This window comes from Corythoichthys intestinalis, chromosome 14 (assembly GCF_030265065.1).
Source record: "Corythoichthys intestinalis isolate RoL2023-P3 chromosome 14, ASM3026506v1, whole genome shotgun sequence".
Classification (NCBI taxonomy): domain Eukaryota; kingdom Metazoa; phylum Chordata; class Actinopteri; order Syngnathiformes; family Syngnathidae; genus Corythoichthys; species Corythoichthys intestinalis.
The window spans coordinates 10,421,340-10,447,941 of NC_080408.1; the positions used below are offsets into that span (position 1 = coordinate 10,421,340).

Here is a 26,602-nt window from a genome sequence, read left to right on the forward strand (position 1 = left end):
GAGCCTTTTATTAATTGGCTAAAGCCTTTCATTCCCTCTCCCTACGATTAGAAATATCGTGGGAAGCAATGTGGGGAAGAAAGGTAGTACTTGATCTTTTTCTTAACACCCTATGTTATTTCCCAACGCAGAGAAGATATAGCAATTGGTACCAATATGCACAGTCATGGTTGCACTTCCCATAATGCACTGGGGCAGAATAGTTAAATGGCTACAGTATCATTTACTGAAAGCTCAACAAATACACTAAATGGCAAAATTTAGTCACAATATACAAAGTCACATTTATCCTTTAAGTTTTTCTATCCGTGGATCCCTTTCACAGAAAGAATGTTAATAATGTAAATGCCATCTTGAGGATTTATTGTCATAATAAACAAATACAGTGCTTATGTACTGTATGTTGAATGTATATATTCGTCCAAGTTTTATTCATTTTTTTCTTAATGCATTGCCAAAATGTATCTGATCGGGAAAAATTATCGGGAATGTTTGTAATTGAATCGGGAGAAAAAAAAAAAAAAGCAATCGGATCGGGAAATATCGGGATCGGCAGATACTCAAACTAAAATGATCGGGATCGGATCGGGAGCAAAAAAACATGATCGAAACAACCCTAATACGAAGTAAAGTCGTTCCAGGACCTTGTTTGTAAGTCGGAATGGTCATACAGTGGTGCGAAAAAGTATCTGAACTTTTTGGAATTTCTTACATATTTGCATAAAATCACCATCAAATGTGATCAGATCTTTGTTAAAATCACGCAGATGTAAAAACTGTGTCTGGTTTAGCTAAAACCAGCCATACATTTATAGGTTCATATTTCATTGAGGATAGAATGCAAATAATGACAGAAGTATACATAAATTTCGATCATGCCTTCGGATGTGGAAACAAATGGCGAGTCAAAATTTACATCGGATGTCGAAAAGATCGTTTGTCGAAGCGTTCGTATGTCGAGGTACTACTGTACAGTATAAACAATTAATGTTAAGAAGGGATTTGATGAGAAAAAAACCTTGTAATAGTTGTAAAAAGAGAAAATTAGCATTTTAGGTAAAAGAACTTTTTCCAGTTTTCGCCAAAATAGTATAAAAATTGCATTTAATTCCTACCTGTGGCGGTCCGCTCAACAGGAGGCGTCGAGGGTGCGGCACTGGCGGTGCTTCAAAGTCAGCGTGATGCTGCTTGGCGACGGTCCACTGGCGATAGTAAGCGCTCTGCTCCTCGCCGTGCAGGCCCGATGTAATTGGGGGTCTAAGAGGGCTGCTCCAGTCCACGTCGGCGTGGGGTAGCAGCGAGAAAGAACTCAGCTGGCCGCCCGAGTCGGCCGACAGCAGGTTGTACGCGGGCCGTGACATGATGACGGTGCGTGGCGATATGCGTGCTGGCTTGGGGCGGCGGCCGCACTGCGTGGACTGGCTGGGTCGCTGCGTGGACGAGGATGACGGTGACGGCGAGGATGATGACGACGAGCTGGAGTACAGCGAAGGAGGCGCCTTGGAGGCTTTAGTGGGAATGGAAGGGAGCTGGCTGCCCAGTGAGTCGCACTCTTGCTTGAGGCCCGACGTGTCGGCACCCTCCGCCGCGCACGGCCTCGGGGGTGCGTCCGCGTTGTCGGATGAACTGACGCCGTTCTCCACCAAGGACCCGGAGGTTCTGGTGGCCGCGCTGCCATTGCTATGAGGTCGCTCCAGCTCTTCTCCTTCATTCATGACGGCGCCCGTCTTTTCCCCGTCCGACTCCCGAGGCACCGATACCTTCTTGGGTTCCTGGACCACCCCAACGGATACGTAGGTACAGGCTAGGCCAACTTCCTGTTCCAGGGCCGTACGCGTCAGGTAGCTAGAGTCTATCAGACGCAGGTCACTATATTTCAGAGACCTACAGAGGAAGAAGGGCTCAAGTGAATCATATATCATAATCACAAGGGGTGTGTATTGCCTCATATCTGGCGATACGATTCGTATCCCGATTCAAAGGCCACGATTTGATTCGATCCTGATTAATCCCGATACTATACTTGAAGACTAAAGGTCCGATCACGTCATTTTCAAAGTATCGGAATCGGCAAAAAAATATCGGACATGCCTTTTTTTAAATATATATATATATATTTTTTATTTAAATCGTTTTCTAATTGTATTTAACGTTACAGACAAAATGTCTTACACTCATCCAGAGTAGTTTTGGCTTAAAGTAGGGCTACCAAATTTATTGCGTTAACGGCGGTAACTATTTTTTAAAAATTAATCACATTAAGTAATTAACGCATGCGCTGCACGACCCACTCACGCATTGTCGCGTTCAATCTATAAAGACGCCGTTTTACCTATAGATAGCGTTAAAAGGCAGCGTATAATGAGTAGAGAGAATTTTGACAGCCTTTGGGCCATTTTTTATGTGGCTAAAGCCTTACAATACCTCTCTCAGCAATTAAATATAACGTGGGAATGTGGGGAAGAAACGTAGTAGATGATCATTTTCTTAACACCCTATGTTCTTTCCAAACGCAGAGAAGATATATCAATTGGTAGCCCTACGCACAGTCATGGTTGCACTTCCCATCATGCATTTGGGCAGAAGTTAAATGGCTGCAGTATCATTTGCTGAAAGCTCAACAAATACACTAGATGGCAATATTTAGTCACAATATACAAAGTCACATTTATCCTTTAAGAATTACAAGTTTTTCTATCCGTGGATCCCTCTCACAGAAAGAATGTTAATAATGTAAATGCCATCTTGAGGGTTTATTGTCATAATAAACAAATAGAGTACTTATGTACTGTATGTTGAATGTATATATTCGTCCGCGTTTTATTCATTTTTTTCTTAATGCATTGCCAAAATGTATATGAGCGGGAAAAATTATCAGGAATGATTGGAATTGAATCGGGAGCAAAAAAAAGCAATCGGATCGAGAAATATCGGGGTCGGCAGATACTCAAACTAAAACGATCGGGATCGGGAGCAAAAAAACATGATCGGAACAACCCTATTGAAGACGATTATTGCCACATTTGTATATCACTTTAGAAAAACAAATCAAAAAGGGCATAAGTACATTTACATCCATTTATTCCTGAAATCTCATCCAGCACTCAAGTAAAAATGTTTTATGTTTGAACAACATATGGCTTTCATGATATCATTTTCTCTTTTTTAGTGCAAACCTGCTTTAATCCAAACCTGCTTAAAGGGAACATCAGACTTTTAAAGATTTGTAGGCTCTAATAAGCCAATATTGTTCTATTTTACTAAAATATGTTGTGAGAAACACATAAAATATTGCCATTGATTTAAAAATCTATAATATTTAGTACATGTTTTGACCTATGTAGGGCGCCATCATGTTTTATGCTCGCAATGGATGCTCGGGGTTATGACGTAGTTTGTCACTGTCACTAGAAGAACACTACCGGTGTTCTGCAATTCCTTCCCACGCGGCGAGACTTCCAACACATGCGCACATCGGTTAAAAGCTGCTAGTACTTACTAATTGTGTTTTTATGGAGTCGTTATTACATTTTCATTGACTCAAAATACTTTTTGCATGTGTTTCCCTGTTTTCTTGCGGTAGATCTAAAGCAGATTGTTGATCTGTTGACCACATTAGTCACGTAGCGAATTTAAACCACCCTTACTTGATATTACTACGTTTAAGTATTTTCTGAAGGCATCTTTAGTACATCCTGTCTGTTTGCATCTAAACTAAACAAGCTGAAAACGCACGGTAGAACTTCGGGTGTCAAATTCGCCTCTTGTAGGACGTTTCGCAGGTGTAGCACATTTTGGCAGAACACAGTTTTTGTCCTACTCTCGTCTCGTTTCATCCCGTCTTTCGCTTTTGGGCTAGTATGACTCTAGCGACATAAACTTGTAATCTGTTCAACCCTTTCAATTTGAACCTGAGAGGAAAATTAATGAGCATGAGAGCACTGTCGATATTTCACAAAACGAGCAGCAAAAGCAAAATGAACAGTAACCCAGTGATGTCACCGCCCTGCAACGTCAACAACAATGGCGACCTTCTAGTTAAACTAATTGTACATATTGTATAAAGACGAAAATCAAGATCAAGAGGGGTTTTAATATTAAATTATTAACTCATAATAATGTTTATCCATAGACTGCTTTTATGATGCAAAACAATCTTTTTAACTCATTTCAGTCTGGATTTCGGCCACAACACAGCACCGAGACCGTGCTTATCAAAGTCCTAAATGATATTCGTCGGAATACCGATGCAGGCAAATCATCTGTTCTGCTACTATTGGATCTCAGCGCCGCATTTGACACGGTTGATCACAATATACTACTCAGCAGATTGGAACAGTGGGTAGGGCTTACTGACACTATTCTTCAGTGGTTCACATCCTATTTACATGATAGGGATTTCTTTGTGTCAATTGGAAACTATCAGTCAGAACGAACCAAATTCACGTGTGGAGTCCCTCAAGAGTCAATTCTTGGACCACTCTTATTTAACATCTATATGCTTCCGTTAGCTCAGATAATGGAACAGTATGACATCTCCTATCACGCCTATGCAGATGACACACAACTGTACATTTCTGTGTCCCCACATGATTATGGTCCCTTAGTCTCCCTGAGTAAATGCATTCATCAAATCAATGAATGGATGTGCCAGAATTTTCTCCAGTAAATGTGGAGAAGACAGAGGTGATCATTTTTGGGCCAAAAAAGGAAAGGTCAAAGATAAGCAGCCAACTTAGCACAATGTCACTTACAGCTACAAATCAAGTCAGAAACCTTGGCGTAATTATTGACTCAGACCTAAAATTTGATAGCCATCTAAAGTCCGTCACTAAATCCGCTTATTACCACCTAAAAAAAAAACCCAGAATTAAGGGGCTTCTGACTCAACAAGACATGGAAAAACTTATGCATGCATTCATTTTCAGCAGTTTGGACTACTGCAACGGTATATTTACAGGTCTTGATAAAAAATCAGTCAGGAAGCTGCAGCTAGTACAGAATGCTGCAGCCAGAGTCCTCACAAATACAAGGAAGCTGGACCACATTACACCGGTTTTGAAATCGCTACACTGGCTTCCAGTGAGTCAAAGGATAGACTATAAAATACTACTGCTCGTCTACAAAACACTTAATGGCCTTGGACCAAAATACATGCTTGACTTGTTAGATTCCTATGAGACATCTAGACCCCTAAGGTTGTCTGGAACGGGTCTTCTGCATGTTCCAAGAACAAGAACCAAGCAGGGTGAGGCAGCATTTAGTTATTATGCTCCTCACCTCTGGAACAAGTTACCCGAACGTCTGAAGTATGCTCAAACTGTTAGCTCCTTAAAATCAGGGCTAAAAACGCTTTTGTTTAGCACTGCATATCCATAACTGTCTATATATTTCAATCTACCTGCCTTCTATTCCTCTTGTGCTTATCTCCATTGCTGATTTCAATGATTATTAGTAGTAGTAGTTTTTGCTTTATTTTTATTTTTGTTTTATTTTTATTTATTTATTTTTATTCTGTGATTAAATGCGATCTTTTGTCTTGGTTTTTACGTTGTGTTGATTTAAATGTGATTTTTATGGTCTTCATGTGATGTAAAGCACTTTGAATTGCCTTGTGTTGAATTGTGCTATATAAATAAATTTGCCTTGCCTTGCCTTGCCTAATGATATCGATGGGACACGAGGTGTGGGGCCGATTAATAGGGGGCCTATCTCCGTCAAAGCTGACTGAGTGGAAACACAGACAAAGAGCTATTTACGTTGAAAATTCTTGTGAATAAATGCTTAAATCCCTAAATTCTTTATAGATATGGACGTAAAACAGTCTCTATTCTTGGTTAAAAGCAAAAAAACTGGGCAGTTAACATTTATTTTACGTAAATATGGCAAATTTGCTGCTAATCTTTAAGCCACTGTGGCACCGCCTTATCATAACAAAGAGCTTTTTACCTCAAAATTTTTGGCAATAGATGCTTAAATCCCTGAATTCTTTCTAGATATGGACGTAAAACAGTCTGGATTCTTGGTTAAAACTCGGGTTGTTCCGATCATGTTTTTTTGCTCCCGATCCGATCCCGATCGTTTTAGTTTGAGTATCTGTCGATCCCGATATTTCCCGATCCGATTGCTTTTTTTTTTTGCTCCCGATTCAATTCCAATCATTCCCGATAATTTTTCCCGATCATATACATTTTGGCAATGCATTAAGAAAAAAATGAATAAGACAAATATATACATTCAACATACAATACATTAGTACTGTATTTGTTTATTATGACAATAAATCCTCAAGATGACATTTACATTATTAACATTCTTTCTGTGAGAGGGATCCACGGATAGAAAGACTTGTAATTCTTAAGGAATAAATGTGACTTTGTATATTGTGACTAAATATTGCCATCTAGTGTATTTGTTGAGCTTTCAGTAAATGATACTGTAGCCATTTAACTGTTCTGCCCAAATGCATGATGGGAAGTGCAACCATGACTGTGCGTAGTGGCACCAATTGATGTATCTTCTCTGCGTTGGGAAGTAACATAGGGTGTTAAGAAAAAAATCAACTACTACCTTTCTTCCCCACATTGCTTCCCACGATATTTCTAATAGTTGAGGGAGGGATTGTAAGGCCTTAGCCAATTAAAAGAAGGCTCGAAAGACTGCCATAATTCACTCTACTCATTTTACGCCATTATAGATGGAACGCGACAATGCGTGAGTGGGCATGCAGCGCATGCGTTACTTGCGTTAAATATTTTAACGTGATTAATTTAAAAAAACAATTAATTACCGCTGTTAACGCGATAAATTTGATAGCCCTACTTTAAGACAAAACTAAAGACAATGATTTGATAAAGAAAAAAAATATATATATAATTAAAAAAGGCATGTCCGATATTTTTCTGCCGATTCCGATACTTTGAAAATGACGTGATCGGACCTGATCGATCAAGACATCTTCAGTGAAAACCAAACAAAACGGGCATTTAGCATTTATTTTACATAAATATGGCGAGTAGGACGTTTCGCATTTTGGTAGAACACAGATTTTGTCCTACTCTCAGTCTTGTTTCATCCCGTCTCTCCTGTTCATTTTGCTCTTGCTGCTCATTTTGTGAAATATCGACAGTGCTCTCATGCTCATTAATGTTCCTCTCTGGTTCAAATTGAAAGGGCTGAACAGATGACATGTTTAATTCACTAGAGTCATACTCTGGAAGCCCGGCATCGTAACCGAGTGACGTCACCGCCCTGCGACGTCAACGAAAATGCCGACCTACTAGTCAAACTAATTTTACAAATTGTATAAAAACGAAAACTACAAGAGGGTTTTATTATCAAATTATTTTAACTCATAATAGCGCTTATCTTTTAAGAACTACAAGTCTTTCTATCCGGGGTTCTCTTTAAATGCAGGATTCTAAATACTCCATCATTCCGTTTTTGCAGTCAAAGCCAAAATGAGCCCAAATTTCAGACTTATAAAGGACTATTTCGAGCAACCGTTAGTGGGCAACTTACACAAATCTCTACTCGGATTAGTCTAATGTTGTTACGTCATCAGACTCCAAGGCAATGCTGCTGTGCACTGGACGGGAGTAGATTAGTACATTTTTAAATGGCTCAGTTAAACAGTCAGACAATTCCAGTTGACCGTGATGAAACTAATGACTGTCATGGCATAAAAAACCCCCACAAAACCTCAGCAAGGGAAAGGCACGCATCTGTATAGCAAGCTTTGAAAGGATGTCAAATTACCTGGGAAAGCTCTCTCCAAGGGGGTCTTTCCCTGTGAGGATGACGATGCACGGCAGACCTTCCAGGTCCTCGTAGGTTAGCGGGACCCAGTCTTCATTCTCACATCCGCGCCAGGCCTGCAGTTACATTACAAATTTGATTTGTACTTAATCTGGTTCTCGCATCTAAAATTCAATTAAGTGACTAGTTTTGGTAATTAACCCAACAACATACAGTTCTTGTATAGCCAATGTACAATATTGTACACTAATTGACAGGGGCGGAACTTAGGAGGGTGCTGGGGGTGCATTCATTAATGCTCATGACAGTGTCATGTCATAATTATGATTGTCTAATGACAGTCTTATGGCGCCACTGTCAAAGTGTTACTAAATACCATAACTAGTAATTAATGAAACAACTGGAACAGTAACTGAATAAATAATTAGCACAAAACATTTATTTTGATTGTTAGTTGCAACTGTAGCGCAGCAATGCATGCTAGGAGGTAGAGGTGTGCATCGGCACTGCCCTCATGATTCGATTCGATTATGATTCGGAGGGCCACGATTCGATTCGATTCAGAGGGTTACGATTCGATTCGGTTCGATTCGGCAATGCATCGCGATGCATTAAAGCCTGGGATGCATTACAATTCTAAAGCAAAGCATATTTTTTGTGAATCATGAGGCAACACAAGCTGTCAGACATTAAACTTTTTATTGCCTCTTGTGTCACTCCTGGTTGAAGTCAAATGAAAATAGTATACTTTCAGATATACAGTATATATTAAAAAAAACATCACATTTAATTTGTGCTTTGAATGAGACCAGGGCTTTCTCTTTTTTTTTTTTACACACAGTAGCACTCTCTTTCTCCGCTTCAGCCATTGTTATGTTATGTCCTATCTCTCTGCTTTCTCGATTGCAACTGCGCATGTCTGTGATGTTACTCCGGTGAGGAAGCGGATTTGGGTTCCTCGTCCCCCCTGCATTGCTTTGAATGTAAAGTAGCTTCCTCTACAGGTAAACATGAGAATAATAATACAAATGGGGAAACCTAATCCGTTGCATCACCGGAATTGCGCAGGGAAGATTTTTGAACGTACTAGAGCCTAGTTCGGGCCTAAAAAATCCAGCCCGACCCGACCCGGCCCGGGCCGCGCGTGTTAAAGCCTGCGAAACCCCCCCCCGAAATTTTACGTTTTATTTGTAGGCCCGCGCCCGGATCCCCCCCCCCCCCCCCGAAAATGTACGTTTTATTCGTAGGCCCGAGCCCATTTTATTTGTGAGGACTCAGGTGGAGGAGGAAATGCGGGGATGCGATGCGTGGTTGCGTTTTTTTGTGACGATGCCATGTGCATAATGATAACAAATTAAAGCCCGTCTTTTGTAACAAATTCTCCCAGTTAAACAAGACTGTAAGATGCATATTCAATAAACATTTATATCTTTTGTATTTTTGTGCCTGTTCTAACAGGTGGACAGTTCATGCGTCATTTCCTCGGCAAAATGCAATAGACATTTATTTTAATTTCTTCGAGTTGGCAGTAAAAAACGCAAGTTTTCTCAATGTTTAGTCTACCTATTTTTCTGATCATTATAAATGCATTTACACAACGAAATAACGCTGGAAAGGTTTGTTAAATATATTTCTGTGTGGGATATTTTGCTCACTACGCGCCTCTATGACAATGAGAGGAACAGCAGCATATACAAAAATAAACTAAAATACTTTTAAACAACATTCTTTAGTTTAATGACTCGCATTAGAACACACAAAAGAACAACCTGCCTTAAGAAGCACTGAAACAATAAATAATAACATTTAAAGCACGAAGAGGTGCAGCCCTCGAAACAAATGATAATAATGATGTTTAACTAATATCATCTTTTAGGCCAGTGAAGTTTTTTAAAATGCCTGCTCAGCGTCAAGGTGCCAGTCTTTCTGCTCTCGTCAGGAGCAAAGCGCCACATTTGTTGCATTCGGCAAGGCCGACATGGTTTTCTGCATCTTCCACTATGGATTTAAATCCTTTCCACACACCACTCGTGGATTCTAGCCTTTTCAATCCCCGTCTTTAGTTTGCTTTTCACCTTTTGCTGCTCTATATCGAAATTCAAAAAGGAAATACGAGGATGCAGTTACAGACTCGCGGAGAGGCCAAAGCGCGAGGGGAAGATTAAAAGGAGGGCGGGGCCACGGCGTTTTTCTTTTTCGGACTATTCTCTGTAAACCCATGGTTGTGTGTGAAAATCCCAGTAGATCAGCAGTTTCTGAAATACTCAGACCAGCCCTTCTGGCACCAACAACAATGCCACGTTCAAAGTCACTCAAATCACCTTTCTTCCCCATACTGATGCTCGGTTTCAACTGCAAGAGATCGTCTTAAACCATGTCTACATGCCTAAATGCACCGAGTTGCCGCCATGTGATTGGCTGATTAGAAATTAAGTGTTAACGAGCAGTTGGACAAGTGTACCTAATAAAGTGGCCGGTGAGTGTATATGTTAAATGAAATGGAAATGAATAAATCCATATCCCACCCGTAGGCGACAGGTGAAATTCCTGGGCAAGCTGATCTCAGAGGCGGGGCTCCCCAGCAGCACGGCGAAGCACAGTTGGAGGCCCAGCTTGTCGCGCACGTCCTCCAAACGCTCGCGCGCCATCATGGCTAGCTGCAGCGACGGCACTCGCACCAGTAGCATGTGGCCGCGACCCTGCGAGCCCTCGCGGCCCGGCGCGTTAATCAGGTCTTCCACCATGGCCAGCGTCTCGGGCGTGATGTGGTCTCTCAGGGACGGCGAGGAGGTGAGCGCCATCATGGCCTCTGTGTACTGCTGGATGAGCAGGTAGCTGCGGATCACCATGCTGTGCAGATGAGGGTGTCTGTCGACACAAATCAAGCTTCATCAGTACATTGTGTTGTATTTCAAGTCATTCAAAGTCATGGAAAGTGGTCAGACCTTTGCAGGAGTGTGTGGACCATCTTCTCGAAGGCGTCATCACAGCGCAGGATGGGGCTGGCCACGCCCCACTGCAGAGATTTGCTGTAGTCGATCAGACCGAAGTAGGCTAACTCGCCGGGAGAGAGCGAACCCTGCTGGAAGACAAGGACAAGAGGAATAGCTAATAATAACGATGATCTCACGATATGGCGATTAGTGCTGCAACGATTAATCGATTAACTCGAGTAATTCGATTCGGAGAGAAGCTTTGAGGATTTGTTAGATTGGTGTTGTCATGGTTTGTTTTGAAAGTGTTTGTATTTAGTTTCATTCATTTGAGTGGATGCACTGCTCCCTAGTGGCAACAGTGAATAGGATATAACTCATTTAACATGGCTGAATCTAGCTGCTCCCTGTTAAGACCAACATAAGGTAAGTAGTTTGAGCCAATATTTTTTTTATGCATTCGTAATTTGTTTACAGGTATATTTAGCAGTTTTTTTTGGTGGGAATATGTGTTTGAAAGATTTGTTAAGAGCATTGTAAAAAAAAAAAAAAAAACATTAGCATTTTGTAGCATTTAAGCTAGCGGACTTTTGCTAAGCAAGTTAGCCAAATAAGCCAATTGTTCTTTTGTTGTACTTCGAACCTTTTTTTTTTATATATTGTTTGAGGCTAGGATCTAGTATTTTAATTTATTTTTAAATGAAACTGAGATTCTGCATATTTTCAAGAAACACTCGGGAATTTTATTTCTTATTCGCATTCAATGCGCATTTGAAAATGCCCCTAAAATTCATTCTGTAACGCATTAAATGTTCCAAGTCCGATTACTCAATTATTCGAACTAACAAGTTGATAAATTAATCTAGAGCTGAAACGATTAATCGATTAACTTGAGTGATTCAATTAGGAAAAACATTCAAATTAAATTTTGCTGCTTCGAGTATTCGTTTAAATAAATTGGCTTTGTTTTGAAAGTGTTAGCATTTATTTTTATTGATTTGGGTGGATACGCTGCCCTCGAGTGGAAACAGTAAGTATGACAACTAATTAATAACTAATTTCACATGGCTGAATCTAGCTGCTCCCTGTTAAGACCAACATTAGTTTTCTTTGAGCTAATGTTTTTTAGGTATAGTTAGCCGTTTTTCGTGGGAATCTTTGAATTATTTGTTCAGAGCATTGTATAATAAAAAAAAAAAAAAAAGTTAGCATTTAAGCTAGCGGACTTTTGCTATGTAAGTTACTTGTTCTTTAGTTTTACTGAGATCCTCATTTATTTTTTTCACACCGTTTGAGGCTTACCTGAGGTATTTTAATTTATGTTCCTTATTCGATTACTAGATTATTCGAACTAACCAGTTCATCGATTAGCCCTAAATTAATCGATTACTAAAATAATCGATAGCAGCAGCCCTAATGGCAATACAACAGTTATGGATACATTGGTCAGAGAATCATTCTGAAACTAAAAAATATTCAGCGTTCAATTCTGTTGCACTATATATTAGGGGTGGGAACCTCTTGGTAAAACACACTAGATTGTCATACTCTACAAAACAACTAATAAATATTATAAAAACAAGCTATTTTTATCCTTTTGCTGGGAATGAGTTTATCACTAGTAGACGTCCAATCCGTTTGAAGTGGGAGGGATGGCAGCGAATATTCCAACTCCCAGGATTGGACGTCTATGGTGGTCAATGGCAACCAGTGAGTTTCATTTTGGGGCATTTCAGCTCATTTGCTGTTGTTTTGCAGTCACTTTCTGTTGATTTTACGACATTTCTGGGTCACTTCCTATTAATTTTAGGGCATTTATGGGACACTTCCTGTTGATTTTGCGTTACATAACAGGAAGTGACCCGGGAATCTTGCCACTGTAAATGCCCTGAAGATCGAAAATACTAGCTGTGAATGCTCCAATTTTGAAAGAATGCGTGTTCATTTGCCCTTCCCAGTCTAAATGGATATCGGATGGCATATAAGAACGTTGGAAACAGGGTTGTTTTCGTCAACGATGACGATAACGAAAATATTTCGTCAACGGACACTTTTTTCATGAAGATGACGAGACGATAACAAGCTAAAAACGTGTTTTGGGAGACTAAAACATAAGACTAGTGCCAGTTTTTCATCTGATGAGTCGAGAACGAGACAAAAATGCAATGTCTCTATGCAGGCTTGCACACACGGTAAGATTTGTTTTGTTGTATGCAATGTTGCTTTGGCCTTTAAAGGTCTGTGTCGAGTGATCATCAAACACTAAATGTAACTCGTAGCATTAGCATAGCGTTCGCGTTAGCATTAGGCTAATGCTAACGACAAGCATCCTCTTAAACGCTTGGACAACTTTCTTTACATACAGTTCGTGGCGTCCAGGTGGGTATAATTCATTTATCTTTCAGTCGACAGCATTTTGAGTAAACATCGACTTAAATTGGATGAAATTAGTCCTGAGTTTTCGTCAACAAAATCTAAACGAAGACAAACACATTTTGAGATGACTAAAATATGACTAACACTAATTAGTATTATCGTCCAAACGACTAAAATTAAAAGGGCTGCCGAAAACAACACTGATTGAAATGAATGGGAAATGTTTGCCATTAGAAATGAATAAGTATGTTTTTGGCAAATCTTTGCCAAACCGTATGCCATTGACAATTTTTTCAATATTTTTTTTTTGTTATTTTGGGACACTCACCAGGCTTTCGTTGGAGGGCCAGTTGACCTCGTTTTGCATGCTGATGCGAGACTGGTGGGTCTGCAGCGTGTACGGGAAACAGCTGACCTGCAGCACTATCAGGTTGACCGCGTCCAAGACCTCCTGGCAGTTGACCACTCTGTCGGCCAGACCCTGCAGCTCACCGTGGCACACTGAGCCCGACAGTGCACTTTTGAGGTGGGGAGAAGAAAGTCAGGTGATAATGAAGCTGTTGCATACCTCTGTGCATTTTGTGACCTCTAATGAGTTTGTAGTCATACATAATCTGGCTAAATTTTAATTATTTACAACCTCATTTTTTACTAGCTATTTAACTATCTAAAACAGGGGTGTCAAACTTAATTTGGTTGGCGGGCCACATTTACAGTCATGTGAAAAAATTGAGTTCAGTTCAGAAAGTGATTTAACTGCAGGTTAAAAAAAAATAACATTGTTTTACTCATTAAATCAAATTAGGGCTGTCAAACGATTACAATTTTTTATCGAGTTAATTACAGCTTAAAAATTAATTAATCGTAATTAATCGCAATTCAAACCATCTATAAAATATGCCATATTTTTCTGTAAATTATTGTTGGAATGGAAAGATAAGACAAGACTGATATATACATTCAACATACGGTCCATAAGTACTGTATTTGTTCATTATAACAATAAATCAACAAGATGGCATTAACATTATTAACATTTTCTTAAAGCGATCAATGGATAGAAAGACTTGTAGTTCTTAAAAGATAAATGTAAGTACAAGTTTTAGAAATTTTATATTAAAATACCTCTTAATGTTTTCATTTGATTAAAATTTGTAAAATTTTCAATCAAAAAATAAACTAGTATCTCGCCATTGTTGATGTCAATAATTACACCATGTTCACTCATGGCACTAACCCATAAAATCAGTCCCACCCAAGCGCCAGGAGAGGGCGCCAAACACCCAAAAACAAGTAACAAGCAGACATTACACTGTACTGTCATTTTAATCTGTTTGAGCGGGGCATGTGCGTTAATTGCATCAAATATTTTAACGTGATTAATTAAAAAAACTAATTACCGCCCGTTAACGCGATAATTTTGACAGCCCTAAACCAAATATATCTACAAAAATGTATATTCTAACTAAGGAAAAACTTAGGACACCCTACCACTACTGGTGCACGATAATTATCGGTCCGATAATTATCGGTCCGATAATTATCGGTCCGATAATAGGAATTATGACGTCATCCCGATACATCCACAGCATTGGCATTACCCGGGTCTATGACAAGCATGAGGTTTACTCTCGGGACGTAATGCGGTCCGTTTCTCATTGCGTCCCGAAGACTGCGCTGTGTAATAGTTCCGCTTTACTTGACATATTTTAATAATCGGATTTGGATGTTTGTGAATCGTTCTCGAATCTTCCACGGCCGAACCGCTCAAGGATGTAATGACGGCTGGGCATGTTGTACCGTGGTTCTAAGTGTTGGATGGTGCGTCTTTACTCACGAGAGATAATGGCTCGTCATCCAGAATGAATTCTTCGGCAATGACTCTTGTTATTCCCTGGGCTTTGGGACTGTCGAGTGCCAGTTTGTCACGCATAGCAAACGTTTCTGCCAGTGTTAGTTGCGTAGGACCTTTCTTTTTGTCTTATATTGTTTGTGGTGGTATTTAGCTAAATGCTTGATTAGGTTGGTTGTATTAAAACTTCTTACAGCTTTACCAACACGCTTGACTTTATTGTGGCATATGTTGCACTCTGTCTCTTCGTCTTTGTCGTCCTTTAAGGTGAAATGATCCCACACAGCTGACATTTTTACCGATAAAGTCTCTCGGTAAATTGGGAGACGGTAATGTAAATGTAGTGTGTTGAAGGTGTGCCATAAAATGCGGACCATATTTTCGGGAAACCGAAGCAAAAACTGGAATGGATTATGTAAATCGGTGCGCTGAAAAACGCGGACCGGAATGAAAAAAAAAAACACTAGATCAGAAGCCTGGATCGGAATTTTTCCTTGTTGGCCGATCCGATATGCATTTTTTTGCCCATATCGGCGTCCAATCCGATCCAAATATCGGATTGGGACATCTCTAATACAAACTGTTTTTTTTTTTTTTTCTCTGGCGACTTTCTGTGTTGCGCGTGTGTGCGTGTGGGTATACATAATGTGTAAATAATGATACGAGCTATACACACGGGTTCTATCTCTTGCTCTCATTCCCCATTAATTTAATATTTTTATATTTTTTGTTATTTTTTTTAATTTTAACATTATATTCATATTGCTGTTCCAATTTGTAAATATGTTGTCAAAAATTTCAAAAAAATCTTGTTGAATGGATTTTTTTTTTTAACCAATACATCTGAATGGAATTTTTTTTAAACCAATACATCTCAAAATAACATATTTTAGAGCTATAATAGCTATACTGTGATACCGTGAAACGGCGGTATTTTTGCTTAAGGTTATCATACCGTCAAGATCTCAGACCGGCACATGCTAGCGGGCTAATTCTGTGTTCATAGAGGACTTCAAAGGACTATAATCAATGATAATAGATTAATGTTAATATGTGGTGTTAAACCCCCACCCCCATTCATACAATGCATTGACAACCCCTGGTGTACTTAGTATGCTAAAAGAACACCTGCAACTAAGGCTTGAACATAACCTCAAACAACCCAACCCGCACATATGTGAACGTCAAGGTTATTAGCTATGCTTGTTCTTCCTCCTCACTTTGTTTTTTTTTATCATAATAAAATAGACCAAGGCCAGCCAGACAGTCAAAATATTTTTTCAAACGTACCTAGTGAGGTCAACATGAGAGTTGTCGTGGATGAGGACGAACAGCGTGTATGGGTTCTGTTTGACTTTCCTCATGAAGGCCTCCATTTTGGCGTGCACGTCTGCGTCCAGTCGTACCACGTATTTGTCGCACTTCTGAGGCGAGCACGACTCTTCCATCCCCAAATCCAACAGGACGCCTGGGTGATCAAAAATAAATGCTTGTATCCTCCAAGAGCTTGTCACTTTTATTGCAAGTTTTTGACTAGGGGTGGGAACTAGGGTTGTTCCGATCATGTTTTTTTTTTTGCTCCCGATCCGATCCCAATCATTTTAGTTTGAGTATCTGCCAATCCCGATATTTCCCGATACGATTGCTTTTTTTTTTTGCTGCCGATTAAATTCCAATCATTCCCGATAATTTTTCCCGATCATATACATTTTGGCAATGCATTAAGAAAAAAATGAATAAAACTCGGACGAATATATACATTCAACATACAGTACATAAGTACTGTATTTGTTTATTATGACATTAAATCCTCAAGATGGCATTTACATTGTTAACATTCTTTCTGTGAGAGGGATCCACGGATAGAAAGACTTGTAATTCTTAAGGAATAAATGTGACTTTGTATATTGTGACTAAATATTGCCATCTAGTGTATTTGTTGAGCTTTCAGTAAATGATACTGTAGCCATTTAACTGTTCTGCCCAAATGCATGATGGGAAGTGCAACCATGACTGTCCGTAGTGGCACCAATTGATATACGTATCTTCTCTGCGTTGGGAAGTAACATAGGGTGTTAAGGAAAAGATAACCACTACCGTTCTTCCCCACATTGCTTCCCACGACATTTCTAATTGGTGAGAGAGGGATTTTAAGGCTTTAGCCAATTAAAAAGAGGCTCCAAAGACTGCCAAAATTGTCTCTACTCATTTACGCTGCCTGTTAGCTCTATATATTGGTAAAACGGCGCCATTATAGATTGAACGCGACAATGCGTGAGTGGGTCGTGCAGCGCATGCGTTAATTGCATTAAATATTTTAACGTGATTAATTTTTTAAAAATTAATTACCTCCGTTTACGCGATAAATTTGACAGCCCTACTTTAAGCCAAAACTAAAGACTCTGGATGAATGTAAGACATTTTGTCTGTAACGTCAAATACAATTAGAAAACGATTTAATTAAAAAATATATATGTATTAAAAAAAGGCATGTCCGATATTTTTTTGCCAATTCCGGTACTTTGAAAATGACGTGATCGGACCCGATCGATCTGGACATCTTAAGTGGGAACCTCTGGGTACCTCACCATACAATACGATTTGCGATACAAGGCTATCAATAACAATTATTGTTACGTGGGTCAGGAAATGATTCTTCAATATTTTACAATACAAATAATAAATACAAAAACAAGCTCTTTTCATCCTTTTACTGTGAATTGAATTGAGTTTATCACTAGTGTATCACTTGTTCAGTCGCTGTCTTCCCTCCAACTTGGAAAGGATTCAATGTGGTCAATGACAACCGATGAGTTTAATTTTGGGGAATTTCAGGTCATTTGCTGTTGATTATGGGGAATTTCTGGATCACTTCCTGTTGATTTTGGGCTACAGAACAAGAAGTGACCCGGGTATCTCCTCAAATGAATAGGTAGTGACTCAAACTCAACCTGTAATACTGGTTGTAGGGCTGCAGGTACCGGTTATTTTAGTAGTCGATGAATCTACTAGTTAGTTCGAATAATCCGAGTATTCAGATTAAGAACATTTATTGCGTTGGAGAATCAATTTTAGGAAATCTAAAACAGTCTTGCAAAGATTGCACTTTCAGAAGAGCATTAAATGCAAATACAAAATAAAAAGAGTGTTTCTTCAATTTATGCAAAATTGCACTTTCATGTAAAAATAAAATTCAAATACCAAAAAATTAATGAATGAGGATCTAAGTACAACAAACGAAACAATTGGCTAACTTGGATAGCAAAGGTTCGCAAGCTTAAATGCTATAAAATGGTAATTTTTTTTTTTACACTGCACTTAACAAATTGTTCAAACACATATTCTCACAAAAAAACAAACAAACAAACAAACAAAAAAACGGCTAAATAAACCTATAACCAATTACAAATGCATTGAAAAAACATTAGCTCAAACAAAAACTTACCTTATGTTGGTCTTAACAGGGAGCAGCTGGATATAGCCATGTTATGAGTGAATTATGTCATATTCACTGTTGCCAATAGAGGGCAGTGTATCCATCCAAATCAAACAAACTAAATGCAAACACTTTCAAAACAAATTATTACAACGGCACACTAAACGAATACTCGAGGCAGCACCATTTGATTCGAAGCTTTTTTCTAATCGAATTACTCAAATTTATTGATTAATCGTCGCAGAACTATCTGGTTGCGAATGCTCTGGTTTCGAATGAACGCCCTTCCCAGTTTAAATGGATTGAGCGCCTAGCACTGTCAATGGCAGCCATTGTGTATTGCGGAGACACTATTCTAGTGGAAAACTTTTGGTAGCAACTGTTTTTTTTTTTTTTTTTTTTTTTTTTTTTTTTAAACAGCAGTGTTGGGAATAACGCTGTTATAAATAAACATAACGGCGTTATTTTTTCAGTAACGGGGTAATCTAATTATTATTAATTATTTTTTCCGCCGTTACAACGCCGTAACCGTTACTGACGGTCAAAAGCGGTGTGTTACTTACTTTGAATAAATTGAAGAAACGACCAGCCGTAGCAAGTCTACTCTGCTCTGTTTATTTGTCATCCAAGACTTGGGTTGCGTTCAGGTTCATGGCAATGAAAATAGTAAACACACATAGCCTACCTTTGCAAGAACGATGGAGTTGCCGTTTGATACGGTCATAATGTGCACGTTCTGCACCCATCCGCAGCAAAACTGTTCGTAGCTTTGTAGTAATTTGTAATTTCGGAATTGCTGATGAGTTTAGTAACATACACCAAACAATAAATACAGCAGAATGTCCATTTCGCGTAATTGTGGAAGCCCGTGGACATCTTTACTCCATTTGTCTTCGGCTTGCTCGTTAGGGTCAACATTGTTCACATCCTTAAGTTTGATCACATATCTGTTCTTCGCCTTAGTAACGAGTTTGTCTCTTTATCGAACTGGCAAGTTAAAGTTTAATGTCCCGCGAGCCAGACCTGCTTCCAACATGCCTGCGTTGTTGTCAAATCTCACGTGATCCCCCATTCTGTGACGTAAACGCTCGGCCTAATAGCGCACGTACTTCAGAATCGGTCTTTTCACGCACAAACCGGAACAGCGCGTGCGGCAAACGCACACATGCATAAGAGATGCAGAGGGATATGATGGCAGAGCATTCAGAGGAAAATTTGTCCTTTACGAGGTGGAGATATAAACTAGGGTGACCATATTTTGATTTCCAAAAAAGAGGACACTCAGCCCGGCCTCAAATTACTTGAATTTTACTCGAAGCTCACTCAAAGATGCCTATATCACTTTAATATATTTAATGTGTGCCCCTCACTCTGGATGGAAAAATGCAGTTTGAAAATAAATAAATATAGACTTAAAAAAAACAAATAACATATATATATATATATATACAGTATATACAGTATACGTATAATATATAATGCAGACCCATAGAAATGTAGTCCAGTCAATACACATACACACAGTAGGCTATGTGCCAACTAAACATTTTTATAAATTAATACCACGACAATTGTCCTTGACAAATTGTTATTCCCATTCAATTGATATTCTCATTCAATGTTCTAGATTGCACACAAACAAAAACCGAAATAAACTGACAAACTATTCAACCAGCATGTTTCCAAACGTACCAGTTCAAAACTACGTTTCCCATAATGCCGAGCGCGGTTTAGCTTACTGTTAGCTAGCTGAGGCGAAAATCAAACAAACAAGCTATAAAAGTTTACAATCATCGGCAGCGCAATGATGCGACACCAAACGGGATTTTACAGTCAAAGCTCCGACAGAAGTCAACAGTTGCCATTATATACGTATTTATCGTAAAAAACTTCAGGCGTTGTGGCCAAATCGTCAACCCAGTAGATGGGGGTAATGCCTCATAATTGGGGTAAACTGCCAACAAAAACAAGAAGAACTACTCCTTTCCTCCCTACTACTAGGAGCCATGTCATCGCAGGCAGGCGCTGCCACCCAGCGGCCGCAAGGATTCTCTTCAAATTGGTCCCATGAAAAATCATAAAAACCGGACATTTTGATGAATTTATAAAACCTGCCCGGACGACGAGGATACTACGTGAAAGTAGGACTTGTCCGGGCAAAGAGGACGTTTGGTCACCCTATATAAACACCATTTCAAGCTGGTCGAAATTAAAGGAAAGAAGGTGCATGTAAAGTGTAATTTAAGTCCCGGGCAAAGCTTTTGTCGACATCTGTGGTAAGCAATTCAAATCTGTTTATTTTTGTTGCACTTCAAGTGTAGGATAAATCTGTTGCTGGTGAGGTGCAATAAATATTACAAGGTTCTATAACACAACTACCTGTCTGTTCTTCTCTATTCAACTGACTCGAATACTGCTCAGAAAATTTCAAATCTTTGACATACAACTACTTCTTTTTAAAGTAACGGAAATAGTTACTTTCCCTGGTAACTAGTTACTTTTACTATTGAATAATTCAGTTACTAAATCAGTTACTTTTTGGAAAAAGTAGTGAGTAACTATAACTAATTACATTTTTAAAGAACGTGTCCAACACTGTTAAACAGTGACCTTTTTAAAACGATATATTCATTCTTGACAGGAGCATATCGATAATCTTTTGGGATACAAAGTGTCATGATACATCATCATTTCGGTATTTTGTCACACCCCTATTTGTGACCCTCATACCTGATTGTCGGATGCGCTGTGCCGTCTGGTTGACCAAGATGTGAGAGGGCGGCACCAGAACCAGAAAATCCACTTTGCAGAAGCGGCCCAAGTCCAGGTTCTGGCTACCAGAGTCAGCTATGGAGCAGACTTGCGAGAGGAGGCGACGTGCCACGCTCAGCTGTGTCGGATAGATCTGGAAGACCTTGCTAAGCAATTCTGGACCGGGGAAACAAAGAAAAATATATTGCATTCACTGGATAGATTTGTAATTATCCATTGCTAGCCCTTCCAATTCGAATGGATTGCACATTTATCGCTGTCAATGACAGCAGAGGAATCAACTGGGATCCAGCCCAACACTTTGTATTTGTCAACATCGGAAACTGAACCATGTAAACACCTCCGCTTGAGTCAAATACTAAGGCAAACATCGTTATGTTTATTGTGGTGTGGTTCGAGCCTCACCTCTGTCCGGAGGTGGTGACATGCTGGCCGCCTCCTGCGAGTGGATGTGGTCAGTGACATCGCCCTGGAAGGGCTGGATGACCTGGCCCTTCCGTCGCCGCTGATACCGCACCAGCTGCTTGTCCAGATTGTCCCCTGCGAGTACAAACCGTCGCCATGGGAACACACCGACACACAAACAAGCATGATAACATGAGCCAAAACAAAAAATATACAAGTCACGTCACGTGTAGTAGTGTCTAATTCTCGTTTACCATTAAACTCTTATCAAAAAACGTGGCATAGGAGACAAGAACACAATGAGACGAATTCCAGTTTTTGTGTGATGAGAAAATGCGACATATTTTCTGTCATATGTTAACAAGTCAGCTTGACATTTTCATATTGTATGTAGAGTATGTACGGTGGTATGAAAAAGTATCTGAACATTTTGGAATTTGTCACATTTCTGCATGAAATCACCATCAAGTCTTATCTGGTGTAGGGTCGGTTGCCAACGGGCTTACACTCACAAGGGATTCAAAGGATTACGGGGTTCTAGATCACAGAGCTGATTTGTGTACACTCTACCCCTTCCAATCACTTAGCTTATAGACTTCCCCATCCGCCTCCCCTTCTTTCCCTGGTCAACAGACCCCCCACATGGTGTCAACTAGAAATACATCTAACTGATAATAACACCAACATATTAATAGTGTAGGCGTTCAATGTATTTCTTGCTGTTGTTTGTGTTTCTTTTCTTTCTACTCTTGTGTTTCTTTTCTTTTGTTTCCCCATAACCCTTTCCTGTTCGCTGCTTTGTCATAATAAACGAGATATGTTGAATGATCACAATGGGAGTAAGTCATCTTCTCAATGTGAAACATTAAAACTGTTCAGACCAACCGGACACTTAGACTCCTATTCTCCGTGTCAAACAGCAAACAGGACAGGTTAAAAAAAAACAACAACAAAAAAACGATCTGATCTTTGTCAAAATCACACAGATGAAAAAACAGTCTGCTTTAACTAAAACCACCCAAACATTTATAGGTTTTCATATTTTAATGAGGATAAAATGCAACCAACGACAGAAGAGGGAAAAATAAGTAAGTTAACCATCACATTTCATATTTTGAAATAATATGAAATAAAAACTATCATAAAAGTCAATTAAAGCCAACATTCCACCATATTTGCTGTTCGTAATGTTTAGTAGCACTGCTGCGCACGCCCAATGTGACGTGTGCTAGTGTTGACGTTATCGGTGCGGGAGCTTTCCACTGATATGGATGCGGAGCTAGCCCCCTCAACCCCCGCAATCGAATCCTTCAACTTTGGAGCCCGGATTCCAAGGTTTGCGTCTTCTCCTTCCATTTTTGCCGACAACATATAAAGGTGAGGCCATTCCGCAACACAGTCATTGCGTATTGGTTTCGCAGAGTCGCCATGTAAACTGCCCCTAAGTCTCCTTAGGCAGAGGGTTCACCTACTTATTTCCCCCCCCTTCTGTCATCGTTTGCATGCTATCCTCATTAAAATATGAAAACCTACAAATGTTTGATTGTTTTCAGTTCAAGCAGACACTGCTTTTTCATCTGTGTGATTTTGACAAAGATCAGATCACATTTGATGGTGATTTTATGCAGAAATGTGAGAAATTCCAAAAGGTTCAGATACTTTTACATACCACTGTATTTGTAGTCTGCCTGCATCATAGCAGTGTTTGGTTCATTGGCTCACTCATTTTGCAATCTATTGTATATCTAAAATCTCATCTGATTCTCTTAGAATTTTCTTATGGTCTGTACACAATTTGTTGGAGTGCCATTTTGCCAATTGGACGCTTACCAAGTGAAGTGGTTTTGAAGTGAGACGCCAACAGGGTGACTTTGCCAGTGATGAGCTCGTAGCTGATTTCCTTCAGGAACTCGTTGGTGGTCAGCATGCCCTCGGCTAAAGCCCGCGCTTGATACTTTCCTGTGGGGGGTACCTCACCATATTAACATGTAATCATACGTTTGAGTGAAAAAAATAAAATAAAAAAATCCATGTCGTAGTTAGTCTTTCTGTAATCCAGTGTCCTACAGGCTAAAACCAACAGCTGACAGTTTTCCAGTTTTAGTTGGAACTATTTGCACTTTTTGATTTTAGCCAATATGAAAATATATCTTCCGTGGGAGTGTAAGTTCAGTGGTAATGGTTTTACAGTTAACTGTGTGTAATCCAACATTGAAAATGTTAGCATTTTATTGTTAACAAAAAGTTGCCAGCTGGTGAGTGCTACGTGACTTTAACTGTTACAGCAGTCGATCCCTACAACAAAAGGTGTGTTGCCTTTTTTGCACATAAACGCTGAATGTTAGAACAATAACAACAAAAATTCATACAGTGCCTTGCAAAAGTATTCGGCCCCCTTGAACCTTGCAACCTTTCGCCACATTTCAGGCTTCAAACATAAAGATATAAAATTTTAATTTTTTGTCAAGAATCAACAACAAGTGGGGCACAATCGTGAAGTGGAACAAAATTTATTGGATAATTTAAACTTTTTTAACAAATACAAAACTGAAAAGTGGAGCGTGCAATATTATTCGGCCCCCTTGCGTTAATACTTTGTAGCGCCACCTTTTGCTCCAATTACAGCTGCAAGTCGCTTGGGGTATGTGTCTATCAGTTTTGCACATCGAGAGACTGACATTCTTGCCCATTCTTCCTTGCAAAACAGCTTGAGCTCAGTGAGGTTGGATGGAGAGTCTTTGTGAACAGCAGTCTTCAGCTCTTTCCACAGATCCTCGATTGGATTCAGGTCTGGACTTTGACTTGGCCATTCTAACACCTGGATACGTTTATTTTTGAACCATTCCATTGTAGATTTGGCTTTATGTTTTGGATCATTGTCCTGTTGGAAGATAAATCTCCGTCCCAGTCTCAGGTCTTGTGCAGATACCAACAGGTTTTCTTCCAGAATGTTCCTGTATTTGGGTGCATCCATCTTCCCGTCAATTTGAACCATCGTCCCTGTCCCTGCTGAAGAAAAGCAGGCCCAAACCATGATGCTGCCACCACCATGTTTGACAGCGGGGATGGTGTGTTCAGGGTGATGAGCTGTGTTGCTTTTACGCCAAACATATCGTTTTGCATTGTGGCCAAAAAGTTCAATTTTGGTTTCATCTGACCAGAGCACCTTCTTCCACATGTTTGGTGTGTCTCCCAGGTGGCTTGTGGCAAACATTAAACGAGACTTTTTATGGATATCTTTGAGAAATGGCTTTCTTCTTGCCACTCTTCCATAAAGGCCAGATTTGTGCAGTGTACGACTGATTGTTGTCCTATGGACAGACTCTCCCACCTCAGCTGTAGATCTCTGCAGTTCATCCAGAGTGATCATGGGCCTCTTGGCTGCATCTCTGATCAGTTTTCTCCTTGTTTGAGAAGAAAGTTTGGAAGGACGGCCGGGTCTTGGTAGATTTGCAGTGGTCTGATGCTCCTTCCATTTCAATATGATGGCTTGCACAGTGCTCCTTGAGATGTTTAAAGCTTGGGAAATGTTTTTGTATCCAAATCCGGCTTTAAACTTCTCCACAACAGTATCTCGGACCTGCCTGGTGTGTTCCTTGGTTTTCATAATGCTCTCTGCACTTTAAACAGAACCCTGAAACTATCACAGAGCAGGTGCATTTATACGGAGACTTGATTACACACAGGTGGATTCTATTTATCATCATCGGTCCTTTAAGAAAACATTGGATCATTCAGAGATCCTCACTGAACTTCTGGAGTGAGTTTGCTGCACTGAAAGTAAAAGGGCTGAATAATATTGCACGCCCCACTTTTCAGTTTTTTATTTGTTAAAAAAGTTTAAATTATCCAATAAATTTTGTTCCCCTTCACGATTGTGTCCCACTTGTTGTTGATTCTTGACAAAAAAATTAAAATTTCATATCTTTATGTTTGAAGCCTGAAATGTGGCGAAAGGTTGCAAGATTCAAGGGGGCCGAATACTTTTGCAAGGCACTGTATGTTTGTGCATGCATTTGTAAAGTTCACAGCTACAGTTTGGGGAGTTTGTCAAGCAAATTAGGCTAATTCTATCTGCTGAATTTACAATTGTTCTTTGGCAAGTCTTTTATTGTTAAAATGCGTGTCGTTTTGAACCGAAGTGTACATTTGTGTGTTACAGCTTTGCAAATTGTCAAAAGTGAAGGAAGTGAAAAGCTTCAAATCGCATAATTGCCTTGTTTGCTGTCTGTAAATCTTAACAACTTCCCATTTAGAGAGGCCAGAACACGTCATATTACCTTAATTTTCGCACTATAAGCGCACCTGACTATAAGTCGCCACCCACCAAATGTGACACGAAAACGGCATTTGTTCATTGATAAGCCGCACTGTCCTAACTGTATGATTGGATATTTACACCAAAAGATGTTAACCAGTAACACGTTATTAGACATCGGCATCAAAAAACTTTCATAAGACCAGATGAACCACCACGAAGCTTTGAAGCAATTGGCTGCAAAGCTTCATTGCCTCAAGAAGCTTCATTTGGCCATCACTGCTCCCCTTGGGGGAGACAGTCAACGTCTTCTGCCACCTACTGTCAACACTTTTGTTGTCCAACATGCCTCCTAGCATGCATTGCAGCGCTAAAAATGTAAATAACAATCAAAATTCATGTTCTGTGCTAATTATTTGTTCAGTTACTGTTCCAGTTCTTTCATTCATTCTTAATTATGGTATTTGGTAACACTTTATTTGACAGTGGCGCCATAGCACTGTCATTAGACAATCATAATTATGACCTGACACTGTCATGAGCATTAATGAATGCTTATAACAGATGTCATTTGGTTTTATTCTGGAAATTATTTCACTTTTGAATGGATGTAAAAGATCCGAGCAGGACATAAATGGAATTAGTAACATAATTTACCGGATGACACTTAATGACATCTGTCATAAGCATTCAGTAATGCCCATGATAGTGTCATGTCATAATTATGACGGTCTTATGACAGTCTTATGACCCCGCTGTCAAATAAAGTGCTACCAGATACCATAACAAGTAATTAATGAAACAACTGGAAC

The 26,602-nt window shown here is 39.6% G+C and overlaps 1 protein-coding gene across 2 annotated transcripts in view; it reads right to left on the minus strand.

The window, feature by feature from the left end:
* Nucleotides 1-26,602, minus strand: part of greb1l (GREB1 like retinoic acid receptor coactivator) — a 96,491-nt gene that overhangs the window by 17,968 nt on the left and 51,921 nt on the right. Inside the window, exons 14-22 of one of the 2 annotated variants that reach the window (XM_057856609.1) lie at nucleotides 23,363-23,491; nucleotides 21,533-21,667; nucleotides 21,086-21,283; nucleotides 16,210-16,387; nucleotides 13,396-13,585; nucleotides 10,704-10,837; nucleotides 10,284-10,626; nucleotides 7,759-7,874; nucleotides 1,116-1,884 (exon numbers count right to left, since the gene is read on the minus strand). In XM_057856609.1, the coding sequence (XP_057712592.1) occupies nucleotides 1,116-1,884; nucleotides 7,759-7,874; nucleotides 10,284-10,626; nucleotides 10,704-10,837; nucleotides 13,396-13,585; nucleotides 16,210-16,387; nucleotides 21,086-21,283; nucleotides 21,533-21,667; nucleotides 23,363-23,491 (2,192 nt within the window). Of the gene's footprint in view, nucleotides 1-1,115; nucleotides 1,885-7,758; nucleotides 7,875-10,283; nucleotides 10,627-10,703; nucleotides 10,841-13,395; nucleotides 13,586-16,209; nucleotides 16,388-21,085; nucleotides 21,284-21,532; nucleotides 21,668-23,362; nucleotides 23,492-26,602 lie in introns of both variants that reach the window. The other variant, XM_057856608.1, reaches the window with a different exon arrangement.